The sequence below is a fragment of the Myxine glutinosa genome, chromosome 6 (assembly GCF_964187855.1).
Source record: "Myxine glutinosa chromosome 6, kmMyxGlut1.1, whole genome shotgun sequence".
In the NCBI taxonomy this organism is placed as follows: domain Eukaryota; kingdom Metazoa; phylum Chordata; class Myxini; order Myxiniformes; family Myxinidae; genus Myxine; species Myxine glutinosa.
In genome coordinates, this window is record NC_136266.1 from 85,155,972 (window position 1) to 85,176,217 (window position 20,246).

Consider the following 20,246-nt stretch of genomic DNA (forward strand, 5'->3'; position numbering starts at 1 on the left):
GGTGTTTTTCAATAAGAGCACAAAACATAAAGGAGAAGTCTACCTCGCATATCGATCGGTAGGATGTGCGGCCTAGAACGAACCGAACAATACATATTCAAATATTTATGACACAACGACAAAGTACAGCCTTGGTATATGACCGAAACAAATGTGATTATTGTCTTTTAATTACTTTTGTAATATAATAAAAATTGTGAGATTATTCGCACTATTGTGCTATGATTGTTTACAGCACCAAGATTGTGTGTTTGTGTGTAATATGTACAAAAGCTTTTTTGTGGAGAAAACATTGGCACAGATGTTCATCTTCTTGGAGAGGGCATTTTAATGGAATCAATAATTGCCAAACAAACAATGCAATAAAGTTTTTCAAGCAAACAGCTTTCTCACCACTTGAGGAATCAAATCCAAAATAAACGAAGTTTATCACAAGTCACAAATTATGAGACGCCTCGTTTTAAATCTTCGAGAAAACCATTCAAATCGCGAAGTCTGGAATACACTCACCCTTAAGAAAGCATCCAATGATCCATTCTCCATGAACTCGGTCACAATCATCACAGGGATACCTGTGAGACGACATGCCATGAGTACTGGGGAAAAAAAATGTTGTTAGTTTAGCAATCGCCGAACTCGAACCTCAAAACAAACCCAACTGGGTCAGCATCTTATTGTCGCCGAGCAATGCTTTATGGTATTGGGAAAGCAAACTGATTGCAAACTATACCGCAAGTCAGAAAAAAACAACAAAGAAGAACGAGCATCGAAGAAAAATAGGGTAAAACAATTTGGAATCTTCAAGAGTTCAAGAAATCTAAACGATCATGACAGTGCGGACTGGAATGGTGGTGAGATCATCATGTGGCACGTTCAAGTAGTTCTAAGAACGAGACATACACAATCGTCCAATAACTGGCAAGTACTTTTTTTGGTTTTTGGATGTGTCATGGTCATGAAAAGAAGAATGGTTTTGTGAGAGGTGTGGGGATGGTCATGATGTGTTGTTTCTTGAATGAAAAATAAACATGGCAGGAATAACTCATCTGCTGAGTATGCAGAAACTGAATGTACTCAAACAGTGGGGCGCGTAGATAAGTTAGGGGCATTTACATCCGGTCAAGTTCATATACTGTCTATACTCTATAGCAGGGGTCGGCAACCTTTTTGACATGAAGTGCCAGTTTGAAATGTTCTTCTTAATTAGTGTGCCATATCAACATTAAGTTTAACATTAAGTTTAATTATGACACCACATCAATAAAATATTTCCAACAGACATGGAATTTTATTCCATCCATATAGGCTACATGCATAGCAACAACATTTTAAAGAAACATTTACCGAACCTGAACCGCTTCACTGCAATTCCTGTGGGAGATGTGAGCGGGAGGCCGTACCGTCAATCAAACTAAATAAGACAGGCTGCCTGTTACGAGAAAAACTACTACCCCCATTTTCATTACTTCCACCCAATAAAAAAACTCAAAATAATGACGAGATCAATATTAAAACGCAGAAGGCAGCCTGAATGATAACAAAGAGTGGAGATGCAGCCGCTGACCACCGGGTGTTAACAGCACAGTCGCTCTTACAGCGCCTCAGGTTGCCGCGAACGGCGTATCGGAAGGCACCAAGCCTGCATCTCCTGTTTTATATCTGCGATTATTATACAATTCGGAATAATGACGAGATTAATATTAAAACTCAGAAACCAGCCCGAATAATAATAATGAGTGGAGATGCAGCCTCGGACCATCTGCTGTGAACAACACCACTGTTCTTACAGCACATCCGGTTGCTGCGAATATTGTGTTTGAATGCGCCAGGCCGGCATCTCATGTTGTGCATCTTTGATTATTATTCCACTAAAACAATTTGGAATTGGAATGTTGACTCTGCTCTGATCCATCTACCTCATCACCCTGCACAATCACACCGGAATACTGTTATAGTGCAACACGCGCAACAGCCAATGGCTGTTCAAGAGGTGATTTGGCATGCAGCGGAGAGGGCACTACTTTCGCCAGTGTGCCAATTATTACGCTGCCGCGTGCCAATGGTGGCACGCGTGCCTAAGGTTGCCGACCCCTGCTCTATAGGATGTCCCAAAAGTTACCAGTAGTTACCGTCGTGAATGTATTAATTGTCCCTTTAACTTCCATTTTTTCCAACAATGTCTCACTGTCTGATTCATTTATAGACAACTGCATTTGTGAGAGATGGACTATGTGCAGTCGATGCAGGAAATATACAAGTATTTAAAAAAGAGTTCAATACACCTGGTCTTGGCCTAATGGTTAAGGTGGCTGGCTTAAGATCTGCAGGTCTTGAGTTTGAACCCCTGTCGTGCAAAATGATTGTTAGATAAGACCAGGTGAGTTGATTCAGCCTGTCATCGTTTTGAGGAAAGCAAAATGAATACCAGCTTACTGGAAACAGGGGCACTGCATCAGCGGAACAGCTGCACATCCAGCAATAATACAACCAGCAGCCACAGGCTCCATACAAAATAATAATAATAATAATAATAATAATAATAATAATAATAATAGAGTACATATAGATGAATGGGTTGGTGTTTAAGTGAGTAAAGCTCTCTTGTATTGTCCGCAATGGTGTGGGTTCAATTCCCACAGATGTTCACTGGAAATTTATACAGAAGGTGATGGAGGGGTGATCCGTCCAGCATTGCTTTGTAGTTACGGAAACATTCACGACATGTTGTGAAAAGCCCAGTGCTCCTTCAAGACTGGGGAATCTTCCACAACCACCAACTCCACCTCCTCCAACACCACCAACTCATCTAATATCACATATATAAATGCACGTTGGGAATACAGAAACTTATGGGGACACCCTGGGCCTGCGATGTAGCCGAATATTGTTTTCTTGTTTGGTGTAACAGTGCAAACATGAGGCCTAGAAAATCTAAACTGCTGTGAGATTGGTCAGTGATGCACTACAATCTACACCACTATCATAGCTACTAGGACTGTTCAATATACTGTCGCCTGACATCAGACGAGACACTGCTGCACTCCATGAATATAAAAATATCATCAATGAACCGGATTGTCAATAATCTAACCCTAACCTCCCAGGTGACTAAAGTTTAGGACACATTTTTATTATCTGGTAAGAATATTGAAAACCGATGGCAAGATATGTAGCCAGCATTTGATGTCCTTAACAAGTCATTTATCACAGAACCAACAAAGGAACTAACCAGCTCGCCTTGCCTCAAAACACTTGATTGCTCTTAAATGTGTCAGCATAGCATGCATTAGGTGAGGATTCCGTCTCAAGAAACAGGGAATGAAGGAGTCCCCTAAATGTGACAGTGGTGAAATGTAATTCACATGACTGATCACTGTCCAACTTGTGTTTATGGAAGAGGCAGAAGCTGTATATCCATATATAGCATCCTCAGGCTCCATCAAGTAACTTTACAAACTGACCGTACGTATATTTCTAGATGTTCTGTTACTTTTCAAATGCAGAGATAATGAACATGAGAGAGAGAAAGAAGAAAAAAAGAGGAGTAAGAAGAAGAAGAACAATGCAACGCAGGAAGAGTAGGAAGAAGAAAAAGAGACTGATTTTTGAAGCCCTTGCATATCAAAAGGTAACAAAAAGCAAAATACACGCATAAGAGTACAATGGCCAAAAATAACATATACATGTATACAGTAGCTACAACTCAACACACACACACACACACACACACACACACACACACACACACACACACACACACACACACACACACACACACACACACACACACACACACACACACACACATCAGAAAAGCTTTCATATGGAAATGTTTTTTTTCCATTCCCAATGCATTTATGTTAAATACTGTCCATGCACCATTAATCTTCAATCACACGAACATATTAATATTATAAACATGTTCTAATTTAATTCATGCAGATATCATCCCTTTAAAATAAAAAAAGTGCATTATCATTTCTACTTCTCATTAATCTGGCTTTCCTGGTTTTATAAATGGCAAGCTTGGCAATACAGATAAAAAAAAAATCATACCAAATATATAACATTGTGGCGGACACAAAAGCCCACTGGCGTGGTGACATCATTCCACGCACCAAGTGGGCGGTGGCCACGCCCGAGGGGTAGGCGTGGCCTCATGATATACACCGGGCGACCAGCCCGGAGGAGTTCAGTGTTACAGTGTAGTCTTACAATAAAGACGTTTATATGTTACCGCTTGTCCGCTTCCTCCTTGCTCGCAAGCAGCGCGCGTAACGCCGCGCTTTACTGGTGACCCTCGACGTTGGATCTGCCGGAGCGATCCTTCCACACGCGACGCCATCGCCATGGCCGCCTTCGTCAAACTTCCGGAATTTTGGGAGGCTCAGGCCGAAGTCTGGTTCGTCCAGGCTGAAGCCCAATTTCAGCTTCGGCACCTCACCGGCGATGACACGCGCTACTGCCACGTCGTCGCCTCCCTCGGGCCCGGCACGGCCGCTCGAGTTGTGTCCGTCCTTCGCCACCCACCGGACGGCCACAAGTACGAGGCACTCAAGCGGCTACTCCTAGCCACGTTCAGCCTCACGGACGACGCACGGGCCGACCGCCTCCTGGATCTCCCCGAGCTCGGTGAGACGCGCCCGTCGGTCCGAATGGACCATATGCTGTCACTGTTGGGCGACGAAGCCCCCGGTTCGCTATTCCGGGCGCTTTTCCGTCGCCAACTTCCAGCGCAGGTTCGCCTCGCGTTGGCCGGGACCGGGCTAACGGAACCCCGAGCATTGGCGGCCGAGGCGGACAAGTACTTCGCCGCTTCGGACACGCGGGCGAGCGTTGGCGTGGCCGTCACGGCCTTCGACGCTGATGTTCCACAGCATCATCTTCTACAGCACGCTGAGGTTCAGCAGCATGCTGATACGCACCTCGTGAACGCCGCCACGCCCCGCCCACCGCCACGGCGAAAACCGCCACCGCGGGGAAACCCGTCGACTCCACCGGCCTGGCGGAGCCAGCCGCGCTCCTCCAGCTCCACCACCTGGTGCTGCTTCCACGCCAAGTTCGGCCACGAAGCTCGGCGGTGTCATCCGCCGTGCTCCTTCAACGGGTCGGGAAACGCCCGGGCCGGCGCTCAATAGTGGCGATGAGCGCCGGCCGTTCGAGCAGCCTGCTGTTCATAACGGACACCTTCTCCGGGCGCCGTTACCTGTGCGACACGGGAGCGCAGGTGAGTGTCATTCCCGCCGGCACGTCAGACAAGCACGCCGCGGGTGGGGGCCCCGCGCTGCTTGCCGCGAACGGGACGCCCATCCGTACGTACGGAAAACGCTGCCTCTCTCTGCGGTTTGGAGGGCAGGTTTTCCGATGGACGTTCGTCACCGCCGACGTGCCCATGGCACTGCTTGGCGCGGACTTCCTGTGCGCTAATGGGCTCCTGGTCGACGTCAAGCGCAGACGGCTTGTCCAGGCCGAGACGTTCAGCTCGCTCGCTTGTGCGTTGCCTAGCTCAACGAGCGGCTTGCCAAGCGGCTTGCCGAACGATTCGGTTCCGGCCACGTTGGTCTGTACGCTTCCGGCAGCGGACGCATTCACCCGCCTCCTCGCCGGCTTCCCGGCCCTCACGCAGCCCACCTTCTCGGCGGGGGCCGTCAAGCACGGGGTGGCCCATCACATCCCCACCGTCGGGCCACCGGTCTACGCCCGGGCACGCCGCCTCGAGCCGACGAAGCTGGCGGTGGCAAAAGCGGCGTTCGCTACCCTGGAGCGACTCGGCATCGTTCGGCGCTCAGAGAGCGCTTGGGCGTCGCCGCTGCACATCGTGCCGAAGCCCGGCGGGGGATGGCGACCGTGCGGGGACTATCGCCGTCTCAATGACGCCACGACTCCCGACCGCTACCCCGTCCCCCACATTCAGGACTTTTCCGCCCGTTTGGCGGGCAGGTCCTTCTTCTCGAAGGTGGACCTCATACGCGGCTACCATCAGGTCCCCGTCAGGCCGGAGGACGTCCCGAAGACGGCGGTCATCACGCCATTCGGACTCTTCGAGTTCCTGCGCATGCCCTTCGGTCTGAAGAATGCGGCTCAGGCGTTCCAGCGACTGATGGACAGCGTCCTGCGCGACTTGGATTTTGTCTACGTCTACCTGGACGATATCCTCGTCGCCAGCGCGTCCCGCGAAGAGCACCTACGCCACCTCCGCACGCTCTTCGAACGCCTGGGCCAGCATGGCCTGATTGTGAACCCCGCAAAGTGCCGGTTCGGCGCCGCCACAATCGATTTTCTGGGGCACCGTGTCACCAGGCACGGCGCCGTCCCCCTGCCGGCCAAGGTGGAGGCGGTGAAGGGGTTTCCGCGCCCCCGCACGATCAGAGGGCTGCAGGAGTTCCTGGGCATGGTGAACTTTTACCATCGGTTCCTGCCCCGTATCGCCCAGCTCCTGCGCCCCCTGCACGAAGCTCTCCGAGGTAAGCCGGGCAAAGGCGACGTTACCTGGACCGAGCAGATGGACACGGCGTTCACGGGCGCGAAGCTCGCCTTGGCTAACGCCACCATGCTCGCGCACCCGGCACCCGATGCACCGATCGCCCTCACCACCGATGCCTCGGACTACGCGGTGGGCGCGGTGCACGGGCAATGGGTGCGTGGAGCTTGGCAACCGCTGGCGTTCTTTAGCCGGCAGCTTCGCCCGCCCGAACGCCGTTACAGTACCTTCGACCGCGAGTTGCTCGGACTTCACTTGGCGGTCAGGCACTTCCGCCATCTGCTCGAGGGCCGGGCGTTCACTGCCTTCGTCGACCACAAGCCGCTGATCTTCGCGATGGGCAAGGTCACCGAGCCGTGGTCGGCCCGGCAGCAGCGTCACCTCTCGGCCGTGTCCGAGTACACGACGGACATCCAGCACGTCGCGGGCAAGGACAACCCGGTGGCGGATTGCCTTTCCCGGGCCGTCGCCCACGCAGTCCACCTCGGCATCGACTATGCCCGGATGGCAGCGGACCAGGCCGCTGACCCCGACGTCCAGGCCTTGCGGACCGCCGTCACGGGCCTCCGCGTCACCGAGGTGCCGTTCGACGGCGCGGGCGCGGCCCTCTTGTGCGACGTCTCCCTCGGGCGTCCTCGCCCCATTGTGCCCGCGGGCTGGCAGCGCCAGGTGTTTGACGCCATCCACGGCCTGTCCCACCCGGGCGCGAGGGCCTCCCAAAGGCTGATCGCCGACAAGTTCGTCTGGCATGGCCTCCGGAAGGCCGTCCGCGGCTGGGCCAGGACGTGCCTCGCGTGCCAGCGCGCCAAGGTGCACCGGCACACCCAGGCCCCGTTGGCCCCGTTCACGGTGCCGGAACGCCGGTTTGACCACGTCCACGTGGACCTGGTGGGACCTCTGCCCCCCTCGCGGGGTTTCACCTACGTCCTCACCATGGTGGACCGCACCACCCGGTGGCCGGAGGCCGTGCCCTTGGCGTCGACAACGGCGGCCGATGTCGCGCAGGCTTTCATCGCCACCTGGGTCGCCCGGTTCGGCGCCCCCTCAGACATCTCATCCGACCGCGGCCCCCAGTTCACCTCGGAGCTCTGGGGGGCGGTTGCGCAGGGGCTCGGGGTCCGGCTGCACCGAACCACGGCCTACCACCCCCAGGCTAACGGCCTGTGTGAGCGATTTCACCGCTCATTGAAGGCCGCGCTCCGGGCCACCCTCCGCGACGGCGGCTGGGTCGACAGGCTCCCCTGGGTCCTGCTGGGCCTCCGGACGGCGCCCAAGGAGGACCTGCGCGCATCCGCGGCGGAGTTGGTCTTCGGGCAACCGCTGCGGGTGCCGGGCGAGTTCCTCCCCGACTCCACGGCACCATGGTCCGCGGCACAGCAGCGCTCCGCTCTGCAAGAGACCGCCCAGAGGTTCGCCCCGGTGCCAACGGCATGCCACGGGCACCCACCGACGCACGTCGCCCCGGAGCTTCGCACGGCGGAGTACGTCTTCGTCTGCCACGATGCCCATCGGACACCACTGCGGCCCCCGTACGACGGGCCTTTCCGCGTGCTGGAGACCGGGGCGAAGCACTTCACCCTGGACATCGGCGGTACTCCTGACCGCGTTTCGGTAGACCGCCTCAAGCCGGCCCACCTCGATGTGGACCATCCACCGCCAGTGGCCCGACCCCCACGTCGGGGCCGCCCTCCTGCGGGCGGACCCCCGGCACCGCCCAGCCCCGCCGCCACGGCGCCCCCCGGTCCTGCACCCATCCCAGGGGCAGCCAGGGGCATCCCACCTGGTATCCCTGCACCCCGGACGCCGCCGATCGCCAGGGGGCGCTTCGGCCGGGTCATTCGTCTGCCCCGCAAACTGGCCCTCCAGGTGCGCGGGAATTCTGGGGGGGGCGCGTGTGGCGGACACAAAAGCCCACTGGCGTGGTGACATCATTCCACGCACCAAGTGGGCGGTGGCCACGCCCGAGGGGTAGGCGTGGCCTCATGATATACACCGGGCGACCAGCCCGGAGGAGTTCAGTGTTACAGTGTAGTCTTACAATAAAGACGTTTATATGTTACCGCTTGTCCGCTTCCTCCTTGCTCGCAAGCAGCGCGCGTAACGCCGCGCTTTAACATTTTAAAATCAATGACGTATGGAAGGCCATTAACGAAATTTGCAATATAAAACACTTGCATCTACAAATTATATACTTATTTAAAGGAACCAAAAAAGAGATGTCTCTTGATGGACAGGTATACAAGTTTGGTGGGTGACAATGTCGAATTGATTAGATTTTGGTGAAGAACCGAATACGAGCATTTTTAAAAGTGATTCTTCACCATTGAGAAATGGGGTCAAAAGTGATATATAGCATGATATTTTCCTGTCCGTGCCTATAAAGACCGGTCTCGGACGGATTAGCCGAGATCGAGCTCAACACTCCGAGGTGTTTAGTCAAAATATAGTGGAGTTAATACCGTGGGGGAGGGCAAAGCTATTACCTTCACGGGTCCCACTGGACGTCTTCGAACCTGTGATAATTAATGCCAACCGACACGGATTTAAAATGTACAAAAATACCGGCTTTATTGAAGAAATACCGGCTTTATTGAAGAAATGCCGGCGAACAAGGAATGCACGATAAAATAAGATTCCTGAATGGAGCGCTCCCAGACTGACCCATATACACACAAAGGGAAAAATAAAGGTGAAAATAAAGTGTGTTTGTTTTTAGGTACTTAGCTCTGAGCGTCTCCTGAACCCCCTCGGGAATCCTCAAAGCCCCTGCATCCTTGGTGGGAACAGCACAGGCATCCTCCGTGCATAGTTGGCTCATGGGAAATGCAGGCTTTGGTCGGCAGTCCGTGCGTGGAAAACCGCAGGCCTCGGTCTGCAGTTCGCTTCTCCTCACGATCACGATGATGATGATGATGTCGGAACATGACAGTTTGCCACCAAACCCCACAGCCAAGAGCTCGTAAACTTCGGCCGTTCATTGAGACAGTCCAACCGCAAGAACTTATTGGCAACCGTTCACCTCCAGATCCAGAAACCGAGAGAGAAAATGTCCTCCAACTCCTTTGTGCCCAAGGCTCTGATGTCATCCGACGCAGTCTGTGCCTGCTCCAACCAGCGAGTCCCTCTCTTCATTGCTCGACAAATCTCACCAATCACTGCTCTCCGGGGCGTGGCTTCCCGGACCTGCCTGCTTGATGTTATCACACATCGGTGGTATCATCGTTGGTGCTAAAAGTCCTGTTTCCGGGTAGTTTTATTTAGCGTCTTTTCATGCATGCCGATTGGTTGGATTTGTGTGGGTGCTGCATTGTCATAAGGAACAGATTAAAAATAACAGAGGCAATTATATACAGGGGATTCATTACCCATAATCCCTCACTAATTAACATAACCCCACCCCTCTCATGGGAACACTTATACGACACAAGTTCTACCGGATCCCGACTTATGGACATGGGGATTCTTCTTCTTCATTGCAACATACGGAGCATGGTAATCTATACACTTATACCTGGCTCTAAGGTAATCATTGTCTACCCCCCACAAACGTAACAATATTTCAAAACATAATGGACAGATTATAACAAGACTAATTAAATGAGTTTGGTAGGCGACAAGAACAAGCGATTCGATTTTGGTTCAGGTCCGAATCCATATCTGTCCTATCAGTGGGATACAAAATGTAAACTGTTCAGCCTGGTGGAGGTGTGTTCTCTACTGAGTGCCGTTTTAGTTTAATGTTGCATACGAGGAAAGATAAAAAGGGACAAGACTGTAAAAAATACCTTGAGATCATCTTTTGGTTTTGAACAGCAACATAAAATGTATGGGTGAAGGAGCTGTGCTCCCACGTAGTCGGAAGAATGGACGCGACAAAAAGCTGGAATTCGTCCGAGTTTCTTTATTGTCACAAAACAACTCAGGTACTCTCCAAAAGCCCGTTTATCGGGCAGCAATATATATACACACATTATCCCGGAGCGTTTGCCCAGGAAAGGCGAGAGGGGGCGTGGCCGGGCGTCCTGGCCGCGGCCTGGCAAGTCGAGGGCGGGCGTGGCCGGGCATGCCCGGGCGTCCCGGCCGAGGCCTGGCAAGTTGAGCGCGGGCCTGCCCGGGCGTCCTGGACGAGCCCGGCATGATGATCGCTCCGCGTCCTTGGTAGGTGCAAGGCGATTGTGTAAACCCAGCGGTAGCCGCTACACACGTCCCCCCAGAATCGACTTGCACCGGCAGGGTCAATTTGAGGGGGGTCCTGATGACCTGGCCGAAGCGACCCCTGGCGGGTCGTGGGGGGGGGGGGGGGGTCCGGTGTGGTGGTGGGCGGTCGAGTGGGGGGCACCGTGGACGGGGGGCGGCCTCGCCGCGGCGGAAGGGCCAACCGTGGCGGTTGGTCGATGTCCACGTGCGCCGGCTTGAGGCGGTCCACCGCAATCCGGTCCGACCTGCTGCCGATGTCGATGACGAACGACTTGTCGTCCCGTCGCAGGACCCGGAAGGGCCCGTCGTACGGCGGCCGGAGTGGCCCCCGATGTGTGTCATGACGCACAAAAACGTACTCCGCTGTGCGAAGCGCTGGGGGGACGTAGGACTTGGGGTCACCGTGGTGGGATGTTGGCACGGGGGCAAACCGCCGGGCGGCCTCGTGGAGGTCCGAGCGCTGGTGAGCTGCGGACCAGGGACTGGTAGCGTCGGGCACGAATTCGCCCGGGACGCGTAGCGCCTGGCCGGAGACAAGCTCGGCGGTGGATGCCCGGAGGTCCTCCTTGGGGGCCGTGCGGAGGCCCAAAAGGACCCACGGCAGCCGGTCGGCCCAACCGCCGTCTTGAAGGCCGGCCATGAGCGCGGCCTTCATGGAGCGGTGGAATCGCTCGCACAACCCGTTGGCTTGGGGGTGGTAGGCCGTAGTACGGTGGAGCTTGACCCCCAGGTTGCGGGCGACCGCGCCCCACAGCTCGGAGGTGAACTGCGGTCCGCGGTCCGACGGGATGTCCGCCGGTGCGCCGAAGCGGGTGACCCAGGTGGCGATGAAAGCCTGTGCCACATCGGCGGTGGTGGTGGAGACGAGGGGAATGGCCTCCGGCCACCTGGTGGTCCTGTCCACCATGGTGAGCAGGTGTGTGAACCCCCGTGATGGGGGGAGGGGGCCCACCAGATCCACGTTGACGTGGTCGAAACGTCCTTCGGGCACGGTGAAAGGTGCCAGCGGGGCCTGGGTGTGTCGGTGGACCTTGGCCTGTTGGCAGGCTGTGCATGTGCTGGTCCAATCGCGGACGTCCCGTCAAAGGCCGTGCCAGACGAATCGCACCGACACCAGCTTCTGGGCAGCTTTCCGGCCCGGGTGGGAAAGGCCGTGGAGGGAGGCGAAGATGCGGCGTTGCCAGGTAACGGGCACGATGGGGCGAAGCTGGCCTTGGGAGACGTCGCAGAGCAGGACAGTGTCCGTGAAGGGGATGTCGGCCAGGCGGAGGCCCGTGTCCGCTGCCCGGAGGGCTTGCACCGTGGTGTCGGTGGTTTGGTCCGCCGCCATAAGCGTGAAGTCCACGCCGAGGTGGACCGCGTTCGCGCTGGCCCGAAAAAGACAGTCGGCTACGGCGTTGTTTTTGCCGGCGACGTGCTGGATGTCCGTGGTAAACTCCGACACGGCGGAGAGGTGGCGCTGTTGGCGGGCCGACCACGGCTCCGTGACCTTGGCCATTGCGTAAACCAACGGCTTGTGGTCGATGAACGCCGTGAAGGGTCGGCCCTCCAGGAGGTGGCGGAAATGGCGAACGGCCAGGTGTAGACCGAGGAGCTCACGGTCAAACGTGCTATATTTGAGCTCGTTCGGCCGGAGCTGCCGGCTGAAAAAAGCGAGTGGCTGCCAAACCCCGTTCACCCATTGCTCATGTACGGCGCCCACCGCGTAGTCGGAGGCATCCGTGGTGAGGGCGATGGGAGCGTTGAGCACCGGGTGAGCGAGCAGTGTTGCGTCGGCGAGGGCCCGCTTTGAGCTTTGGAAGGCCGCGTCCATTGCTGCGGGCCAGACGATGTCGTGCTTGGCCGGCTTGCCCCGGAGGGCTTCGTAGAGGGGCCGCATGAGTTGAGCAGCGCGGGGCACGAAGCGGTGATAGAAATTCACCATTCCCAGGAATTCCTGCAGGGCCTTTATGGAGCGGGGACGCGGAAACGTGGTGATGGCCTCGACCTTGGTTGGCAGCGGAACGGCCCCATTCTTGGTGATGTGGTGGCCCAAAAAATCAACGGCCGTCGTGCCGAAGTGGCATTTGGCCGGGTTGACGATGAGGCCGTGCTCGCTGAGGCGCCCGAACAGTGTTCGGAGGTGGAGGAGGTGCTCGGCCCGGGACGTGCTGGCGACGAGGATGTCGTCCAGGTAAACGAAGAGGAACGGCAGGTCACGCAGCACGCCGTCCATCAAGCGCTGGAACGCCTGAGCCGCGTTCTTGAGGCCAAACGGCATCCGTAGGAATTCGAATAAGCCGAACGGCGTGATGACGGCCGTTTTAGGGACGTCGGCCGCCCTGACAGGTACCTGGTGATATCCCCGTATGAGATCGATTTTTGAAAAAATGACCCGTCCTGCCAGACGGGCGGAGAAGTCTTGGATGTGCGGGATCGGATACCTGTCGGGGGTGGTAGCGTCGTTAAGGCGGCGGTAGTCGCCACATGGGCGCCAGCCGCCCCCTGGTTTTGGGACGATGTGTAGTGGCGAAGCCCACGCGCTATCGGAGTGCCGCACGATGCCGAGGTGTTCCAAAGCGTCGAACTCGGCTTTGGCCATGGCGAGCTTGGCTGGGTCGAGGCGGCGGGCTCTGGCGTAGACCGGCGGGCCCGTGGTTGGTATGTGGTGCTCGATCCCATGTCGTACTGCGACGGCCGAAAACGTCGGCCGCGTGAGGGCCGGGAACTCCGTGAGCAGGCGAGCAAACTCGTTCGCCGCCGGGAGGGCGCATGCCAGCTCGGTCGGAGCGGAGCTGCTCAATGAGCATACCAGGGAGCTGAAGGTCTCGGCGTTGATGAGGCGACGCCGTTGGTCGTCCACCAGCAGTCCGTGTGCGCAGAGGAAGTCGGCGCCTAGCAGAGCCATGGGCACGTTTGCGGTTACAAACGTCCAAGTAAAGCGTTGGCCGCCGAAGCAGAGGGTGACGTTGCGCGGGCCGAAGGTGCGGATGGCCGATCCGTTGGCCGCAACCAAGGAGGGGCCGCAAACCGCGGACTGCCTGTCCTGATCGGAGGCGGGTATGACGCTCAGTTGGGCGCCGGTGTCGCACAGGAAGCGCCGTCCGGACGCTTTGTCCGTGATGAAAAGTAAGTTGCCCGTGTGGCTGGCACTCATGTCTGGTAAAGAACGCCGGCCCGGCCGTTTCCTGGCCTGCCGAAGGTGCATGGGGGTCGGCATGTCCGGGCCTTCTGTCCGAACCTGGCATGATAGTAACACCACGCTTGGTCAGGTGGAGGCCCCAGTCGTCGTGCTGGAGGTGGTCGGCTCGGCGTTGCGGCCGCCAATTGCGTCGGCCGTTCGGTCGTCGACCGTGCCGGGTGCTCGGGCGCCATGGGCGTTGTGTCGGACGGCGGTGGGCCCCAGGTCGCTGCTGCAATGCGTTGGCCTGCCGCGGAGATCTTGTCGGCTTCTCTGGCGAGGGCGCGGGGATCTGTGATCGTCGTGCTCGCCAGGGCAAGGCGTACCGGGCTAGGCAGCTGACGGAGGAACAGCTCCCGGAACAGGATTGCCGGAGAGTGCTCGCCGAGCAGCGAAAGCATGTAGTCCATTCGCTCGGACGGGCGCGTGACGCCGAGCTCGGGCAGGTCGAGCAGGCGCCGTGCGCGTTCCGCCGATGGGAGGGCGAAAGCGTCGAGGAGGAGCTTTTTAATCGCGCCGTATTTGTCAGCGGCTGGCGGGCTCTCGAGGAGGCTCAGGGCGCGGGCCACGGTGGCTGAACCGAGCGCTGCTACATGGTGGAAGCGGGTGTCGTCGGCTGTGATGCCTCGCAGGGTGAACAGGGAGTCCGCCTGGGCGAACCAAACCGCCGCGTGAGCCTCCCAGAAGGTAGGCAGTTTAAGGGCAACTGCCGTGTCCATGTCGGTAGGTCACCAATGAAGGAGCTGTGCTCCCACGTAGTCGGAAGAATGGACGCGACAAAAAGCTGGAATTTGTCCGAGTTTCTTTATTGTCACAAAACAACTCGGGTACTCTCCAAAAGCCCGTTTATTGGGCAGCAATATAAATACACACATTATCCCGGAGCGTTTGCCTGGGAAAGGCGAGAGGGGGCATGCCCGGGCGTCCCGGACGCGGCCTGGCAAGTCGAGAGCGGGCGTGGCCGGGCGTGCCCGGGCGTCCTGGCCGAGGCCTGGCAAGTTGAGCGCGGGCCTGCCTGGGCGTCCTGGACGAGCCCGGCATGGTGATCGCTCCGCGTCCTTGGTAGGTGCAAGGCGATTGTGTAAACCCAGCGGTAGCCGCTACATGGGCATAATTAAGCTGTGTTACATATTTATGTGAATGTATGTGAATTACCATTCAGGTCTTTGCTTATCCATGTGTAATAGATTAAGGGTTGTTGTGGTTGGAGGGTCAGGAGCCCTTCTGAAAAGCGTCCGGAAACGGAAGTGACCGGAAACGGAAGAAAAAAAAGACACGAGGAAGAAAGCGACGAGTAGTATTCTTCCTCGCCCCGCTCCGACGAAAGGTGGGATCGACCTTGCGCTGCGTGGAAAAGCGGCGTTCCGAAGCCCGTCTGGCGAGAGGAATTACCGGGACGTGTACCTGCCCGGTGGAGACGTCAAGTTGACGTGGGGCCGTGCATCGACCCCGCGTCTGGCACCGTTCGCGGCCCCGTCTAAACAGACGCGTGCGGGTCGCACCTTGGGGCCTAACGCGCCTTGCAAGCGGCGTGGGGCTTTTGGCTTGCTCTACCGTACCCGCTTCGCGTGGCCACGAGGGGCTGCAGCCACGGTGCCTGGTACGATACATGCCCGGTGGAAAAACGTCCACCCGGGGTTCGTTCAACCGCCCGAGTGCGGCGACGCCGACCAGTATCTTGGTCAGGAGGGGCCCAGAGACATTGTGAGGAGCAGAGACCAAAAGGGGGTCGTGAGTACCGAAGTGAATACACATATATAAGATGGCCATCTTAATCATATAGGGGATTGATTGTGGATTGGGAATTGTTGATGGCGGGTTGCTATTGATTGCTCGGGGAAAATCTCCGTGGTTGTATCATTGAAATTGTATGGTGTCATTACCATTGAAATATATCCTTGAACATCAGTTTTCTCTTGGGTGGAATTCATATGGATTGCGTGGCGAAAGCGCATATATAATACAACTTTCTGGCGAAGTTCCTCTCACGGTCCGGGGGTCACCGAGACCAGGTATTCACCGAGGGGACCACGTAACAGCTGAAACAACATTATTTTTGAATTACTCGATGACAGTCGACAAATAACGAGGAAGATTGCACAACGTTGACGGATGCCTCAACAAACAGGCACAAATATAACGCAAACTATTATTAAGTTTTAACAGACATGATTCATTTTTACCTAAGAGCTTTTTAAAAGAAATGAATACTTTTCCAAAGCCTGCTCTACTAAGTACTGTGAATAAAAAAAGAGAATGATCTGCACTGTCAATGTCGTTTTTTGATCAAGGAATGGTGGCCCAGAGCTATTAGATGTAGTTTCGCCACATTCATTAAAACTCTCACCAGTCCAGAATCTTTCATCTTCAAGTTATTTTAGTGCTGCAGTGTGCTCCTCAAGAGAGAAGTCAGATTCGAGTTGATGTCGTGGATCTTCAGAAAGGGATATGTGAAGTTCAATTGTTTAATTTACAAGAACATTATTCACACTTCTGGGAGGAGGAAGGGTGTGAGTGGGGCGGAGGAGGGCAGTTTGAGTAGAACTATGGAGAGAGTGTTAATTATAATAATAATAATAACATTTATTTTATATAGCGCTTTTCAAGAAGCCCAAAGGCGCTTTGACAGAGTACAAAAAACAAGTGCAAAAAGACAAGAATCAATAGGTAAATAATCAAAGCAAAAGGAAGGAGAAGGAGAAGAGATAGTCAGGGGTTAAATGCTGTGGGTTAAATGTTAAATGCAGTGTTGAACAGGTGGGTCTTGAGTGATGTTTTGACTGTGGTGAGTGAGGAGGAGTCTCTGATGGTGTGAGGTAGTGAGTTCCAGAGGGTGGGAGCAGCGATGGAGAAGGCCCTGTCCCCCCAGGATCTGAATTTAGTCTGCATGGGGGGGGGGGGGGGGGGGGGGACAGGAGGTTGGCGCCAGCAGAGCGGAGGTTGCGGGTGGGAGTGTGTCTGGAGAGGAGGTCAGTCAGGCAGGATGGGGCCAGGTTATGGAGGGCTTTGTAGGTCAAGAGGAGGATTTTGTACTGGATTCTCTGGGGGATGGGGAGCTAGTGAAGCTTATAAAGGACGGGGGTGATGTGGTCACGGGTCCGGGAATGGGTGAGTAGACGGGCAGCGGAGTTCTGAATGTATTGGAGTTTATTGATGATTATTGAGGGTGAACCATAGAGGAGGCTGTTGCAGTAGTCCAGACGGGAGGTGATGAAGGCGTGGATGAGGGTTTCGGCAGCCGTGGAGGAGAGGGATGGACGGAGACGGGCGATGTTTTTCAGGTGAAAGAAGGCTGTCTTTGTGATTTTTGTTTAGTGTATTTGTCGAAGGAGAGGGTTTGATCAAAGATGATGCCAAGATTTCGGATGTGAGGGGAGGTGGATACTGGGAAACCGTCAATGTTGAGGGCGAAGTTATGGGTGGATTTGGTGAGCGTTTTTGGGCCAATGATGATTATTTCAGATTTATCATAGTTAAGTTTGAGGAAGTTGATTTGAAGCCAGGATATTTATTTCAGTGATGCAGTTTGTCAGGATAGAGTGGGTGGCGGTGGAGACTGACTTGGTGGAGATGAAAAGCTGGATGTCATCGGCGAAGCAGTGGAATTGGAGACCATGACGGCGGATTAAGTGACCAAGGGGTGACAGGTACAGGATGAAGAGGAGGGGGCCGAGAACTGAACCTTGGGGGACACCTTGGGGGAGGGGAGCAGTGGGGGATTTGCAGTTATTGATGGAGATGAACTGGCGTCTGTCAGAGAGGTAAGATTTGATCCAAGAGAGGGCAGTGCCGGTAATGTTAAAGGTGGTTTCAAGTCAGGTGAGGAGGATGGTGTGATTGATGGTGTCAAAGGCGGCGCTGAGGTCGAGGAGGATGAGAATGTTGAGGTTGCCGGCGTCAAAGGAAAGGAGAAGGTCGTTGGTGATTTTGAGGAGAGCAGTTTCAGTACTGTGGTTGGAGCGGAATCCAGATTGGAATGTTTCATACAGGTTATTGGCAGAGAGGTGATGTTTGAGTTGAGTGGCTACAGCACGTTCCAAAACTTTTGACAGAAAGGGTAGGTTGGAGATGGGTCTGAAGTTATTTAGGGTGTCAGGGTTGAGTCCAGGTTTTTTCAGAATGGGGGTAACAGCAGCAATTTTGAGGGATGGTGGGACGATGCCTTTAGACAGGGAGGAGTTTATTGTTGCAGTGATAAGTGGAGAGAGAGCAGGAAGGGAGGCCTTGACAAAGCTGGAGGGGATGGGGTCCAGAGTGCAGGTGGCAGTTTTCATTCCTATGAGGAGTTCAGAGAGGTCAGTAGGGGAGACTGGGGAGAATTGAGACAGGGGTTGGCAGGATAAGGGGGGGCAGGTGGTTTGAGGGGGAGCAGGAGTGGTGGTGGTTAAGCTGTTGTAGATGTTGTCAATTTTGCTTTGGAAGATTGAAAGGAAGGAGATGCAGTTGTCTACTGTGAATGACTGGGTGGTGGTGTCCAGGGGGCTGAGGAGTTTGTTTATTGTAGAGAAGAGTGCTTTTGGGTTTCCAGAGCCAGAGTGGATAATTTGAGAGTAGTAGGCGGAGCGGGCGTGGGAGTGGGCATCTTTGTAGTGCTGCAGGTGGTCCTTGCAGGCTTGGGAGTGAATTGTGAGACCTGTTTTATTGCGGAGTTAAGTCTCACTTTGACGAGTCAAAATAGTGCCTTTAGAGGAATGTAGGCCAGGAATCTATCAATATGTTTTGGTAACCTTCTCAAGTTTAAAGAAATCCTTATTTTGGCGTACCAAGCTGAAGTCCGCTCATCCATAGGTGAATGAGTGGTCTAACAGCATGCTCCCTGACCAACTTAACCAGTAAGGACTACTTTTCAATAAGCAGTTGATTTTGTTTGTTGCCATCAGATGATCCAGTTACTTATTGACAATTAAGTACAGCATATCAGGTTTTAAAGCAGATATACTAGACGAGCTTCTGGTGGTGCATAAGAAAAATGCCCAAAGACAACAAAAATACGAATATGCGCTTTTGTTCAGTTCCACCACTGTCTAATATTTGAATAAGACTTTCTATTTATATATCTTCATGTTTCCGATATGTTTCTATTCATATAGTTACATCATACAAGTCCAAAGGCATCTTTAAAAGTACATCTTGCAAAATTTTGTATTGAAAGTTCAATATGCACTTCCACAAGAAGGAAAATGGAAATAAGACATCACAACCATGTGATGATCAGATAAACCAGATGGACTACATATATATATCTTAAAGATTTACCATACTTTGATTAACATATCACCTGTCTTGGTATCCCATGGTTATCCGGTTTTCTGAGCAACAAACTGATACATAAAGAAAGGTGTTAGAACGATTCAACTAAAACACATCTACAAGTTTGAAATTCTTAACAATCTGAGCTAAGTACCTGGCATTGGATGGATACATCTCAGGAGTATCCCTTTCAAGTCTGGGGTTGAGGGTAGAGTTATAATCTCCCCCAATACATACAAACCTAGTAGGGAAAGTTAATTACTTGTCCACTCTCCAAGTTATTTTGTGACGTTAGTGGCACAATTATATAATGATTGAAATTGAGGTTCTGAAACGTTTGCTTGGTCATGTTCATGAAAAATATATCACCGTTTTTAAGAAAATCATGCAGATTCAGTAAATGGTATTTGATTCTGGCATGTCCTTTCCTGAAAGTGTAATTTAAAGACTTTACAACATCTTCCTGAGAAACTATAGTCGTATATACTTTCATCATCAATCTTCTGATAACATAGATTGCTAATGAATAGGGTAGAGGAGGCTTCAGAATCCACCACGAACCCCCCTTATCCCTGACTTTATCAGCATTCATTTCAGAGCCAAAAGTAACCACATGATCTGAGAGGTCTTTAATTTTTGCAGTTATTTCTAACCTTAAACTGTTACATGTCACTATTTTCATCATCTTGTTCCACAAGGAAAATAATTAATATCTATCCTGGAGGTGTTCTCCATCTTATATTGTATTGTCTTCGCTATCCCTTCAAAACAGCTAATAAATATTTATGATCAATACTATCAAAAATTTTCTCTTGACCCCCTCCTCCGCCGCTAATTGTTTTCTTCATAATACATATATGCATGATGTCACACACATAAATGGTATCACAAACAGCATCAACTTTCAGAATTGGAGCATCCTGGAACACTAGAGTTTTGGTCAGGAAGCACCAAAAAGACAAAACCGAGTTAAAACGAGTGACGAGAACTTTGGAGAAAATCGTGAAGTCCATACAGTTAACATTCGCATGCAGCACATGGCCGTGGGTTAGCATTAGTTCTCACAAGAGAATTGCAGTGCCCCCGAAGCAGTGCCTCCTGGAGATTTTAGCAATAATTTGAAATTTGGCCAAGGTGCCGGCAATACCTCACCTACTC

The 20,246-nt window shown here is 53.4% G+C and overlaps 1 protein-coding gene across 1 annotated transcript in view; it reads right to left on the bottom strand.

Annotated features, from left to right (window-relative positions):
- Positions 1-315: 315 nt before the first annotated feature.
- The window catches only part of LOC137430032 (ephrin type-A receptor 3), a 493,848-nt gene continuing 473,917 nt past the window's right edge, over positions 316-20,246 (bottom strand). Inside the window, exon 15 of the mRNA XM_078780089.1 lies at positions 316-572. Coding sequence (XP_078636215.1) covers positions 430-572 — 143 coding nt within the window. The 3' untranslated portion in view covers positions 316-429. The remainder of the gene's footprint in view (positions 573-20,246) is intronic.